The sequence below is a fragment of the Seriola lalandi genome, unplaced genomic scaffold, assembly GCF_002814215.2.
Source record: "Seriola lalandi dorsalis isolate HSWRI2012SDOR001 ecotype SW California unplaced genomic scaffold, Sedor1 jcf7180001985750, whole genome shotgun sequence".
NCBI lineage: Eukaryota > Metazoa > Chordata > Actinopteri > Carangiformes > Carangidae > Seriola > Seriola lalandi.
In genome coordinates this window covers 1-2,803 of record NW_019456416.1, presented here as the reverse complement: position 1 = coordinate 2,803, position 2,803 = coordinate 1, and the positions used below count along the sequence as shown (strand labels likewise).

Here is a 2,803-nt window from a genome sequence, read left to right as displayed (position 1 = left end):
AAGATGAGTGAGAACAGCTCAGTGTATAATGAGCTCCGTCTGGAGCAACAGCTTTGTGACGCCGTGATCAGAGTGGACGACGTTGAATTTCACGTACACAAGCTCCTCCTGTGTAACTGCAGCACCTACTTCAGGTGAGCTGGTTATTACGTTTTAACAGGGGAAAGCTGCTCTATACTTTTCAAATGAGCAAACAATAGCAGCATGATTCATAGAGTTTGTAAACTAGAAAACAACCCAATATAAATGAATGATTCATGGAGAAACAAGTTGTATCAACCAAGTGAAGATATAAATCCACCAAAAAACAGATGAACATATGAAATATTAACACATTACACATTTCGTTTTAAAAAGAAACCAATGTTTTCTTAAAGTTTGTACTAAAGGTGCATGTTCACTGACTTCACACACTGAGCAAGTTTTTCATATACACTGATTTACAAATAGTAATAGTATCAGTTTATCATTTCAGTTAAATTTGTGATTGTAAACACTAGTTTTCAAAAATACTTGCCAAAGTAGATCTTAACTCCGTCTCACTTGAAAACACAACATCTGGTAGCCTATAAGAATTTCACACACTAAAGTCTAACTAACTAACTAACTAACTAACCAACTAACTAACTAACTAACTAACTAACTAACTAACTAACTAACTAACTAACTTTGAAGGTCCAATTTGTGCATTTCTCAACAAACATCATCTATAAAATAAGTCAGTCTGTGCAGTGGCAGGACGGGGCTTGTTTTCTGTTCACCATTTCATTTTAACTTGGCCACAGCAGCTTTGAAAAGGGTAACAGAGGCTTTATATTGTTACTTTTATCTGTTAAGTGTGAATATGAAGGGAACACTTGGAACACTTTATTTTCACTCCCTTGTTTTGTCTCCTTCCTGGCCCACAGAGCTCTCTTTACCCACTGGTCGACCCCAGACAGTCAGGTCTTTGACATTCCCAATGTGTCACCTGACATGATGAGGCTCATCATTGAGTTTGCCTACACCGGCTTTGTTCATGTGACACAAGAGAATATACAAGAGCTTTTTATAGCGGCTGACAGGTTCAATGTAATGGGCATCCTGGAAGCCTGCAGTCACATCCTGGAGGAGCAGCTGGCCCCACAGAACTGCATCGGCATCTGGTGGTTCACAGACCTCTATTACTACCCCGAGCTGAGACGCAAGACCTTCCTCTACATTCTGAATCACTTTGAGGAGGTTGCTGCCACCTCAGAGGAGTTCCTGCTGCTCTCTGTGCAGGAACTTGCTAAAATGATTGAGAATGACCAACTCAGTGTGAAGAAGGAGAAAACAGTGTTTGAGGCCATCCTCCGCTGGATCACCTACGCACCTGAACAACGCAGAGAATACATCTCTCTGCTTTTGTCCAAGGTAAATGAGCATTGAACAACTGCTGAGCCGCCGCTATATTCCCCTGGGCATCGCTTTCATCTTGCTAATGCTGTTACCATGTATACAAAACCCCCTGAGTAAACTGTGTCAGTTGTATCAAGGCCAACAAATTTTAAGTCAAGGCCAGATGTAAAGAGGTCAAGACAAAATAAGAGCTAACAAAGTTAAGTAAGGGGAAGAGAAATGTAGCTCTATCTGCAAGAGAGCTAAACCTTTTCATCATCCATCTATACTACTATTTTGATGACTCTGTGAACAGAAGTTATTTAAGATAAGCAAAAATCAGCTGATAATACTAGCCATGCCGGAGTATTGGTCATGCTCTATGCTGTCTTCATGTCTCTGTGCAGGTCAGGCTGGCTTTGATGAGTCCAGAATACATGATGGAGAATGTGACTGACAACGAAGTGGTGAAGGCGAGTGGAGAGTGTCGACAAATTCTCCTTAAGACCATGGATGCCATGCTTGATATCAGAACAAAGAGGTGCTCCAGCTCTATTTCTTTTCATTCTTTGGCTCGTCCACGCCTGCCCCCGGCAGTCCTGTTGGCCATTGGAGGCTGGAGTGGTGGCAGTCCCACCAATGGCATCGAGGCGTACGATGTCCGTGCACAGTGCTGGGTCAGTGTAACTGATGATGAGGAGGCTCCTCGGGCCTACCATGGCACTGCTTTCCTCAATGGATCAGTGTACTGTGTGGGTGGCTTTAACGGTGTTGAACAGTTCAGCAGTATGCACAGGTTTGATCTGGACATGCACACCTGGCAGGAGGTAGCACCAATGCATTCCAGACGATGCTATGTCAGCGTCACTGTGATGGATGGGTACATATACGCCATGGGAGGTTATGATGGACACGATCGACTCGAAACTGCTGAGCGCTATCAACCTAGAACCAATCAGTGGACTTTAATTGCATCCATGCACGAGCAGAGGAGTGACGCCAGTTGCACAACCCTTCATGGCAAGGTGGGTTGAGCTGAAGAGCAGCTGAGAATAACTGAGATGGAACTATGTTGGGGCAGGGAGAGCACAGAAGTTGCACATTTCTTGTTTGACTCTACGAGCATTTGGGCTTGCATAAAGAAAAACATGAAGTTACATTGAAAAAAAACAAGTCTAGAAAACCATTTCACAAAATGACTACCTCTTAAATTCTCTCCAGGTGTACATTTGTGGTGGCTTCAATGGGAACGAGTGCCTGTCAACAGCTGAATGTTACAACCCAGAGACCAACCAGTGGACACTGATCGCCTCCATGGGCAACAGGCGCAGTGGAGTTGGCGTCATGGCCTATTCAGACCATGTCTTTGCAGTAAGCCCATCACCTAACACAGAAACACTGAGAAACACAGAGGCATGAAAAGATGTTGATAGCAGTTTTCAAA

At 43.6% G+C, this 2,803-nt stretch overlaps 1 protein-coding gene across 1 annotated transcript; it reads left to right on the top strand.

Annotated features, from left to right (window-relative positions):
• Nucleotides 1-3: 3 nt before the first annotated feature.
• Nucleotides 4-2,730, top strand: LOC111659939 (kelch-like protein 10; the record flags this gene model as incomplete). Its single annotated transcript, XM_023413034.2, has 4 exons — nt 4-134; nt 909-1,395; nt 1,767-2,384; nt 2,581-2,730. Coding segments are annotated over exons 1-4 (1,386 nt in total), but the record flags the coding sequence as incomplete, so codon positions are not given.
• Nucleotides 2,731-2,803: the final 73 nt, after the last annotated feature.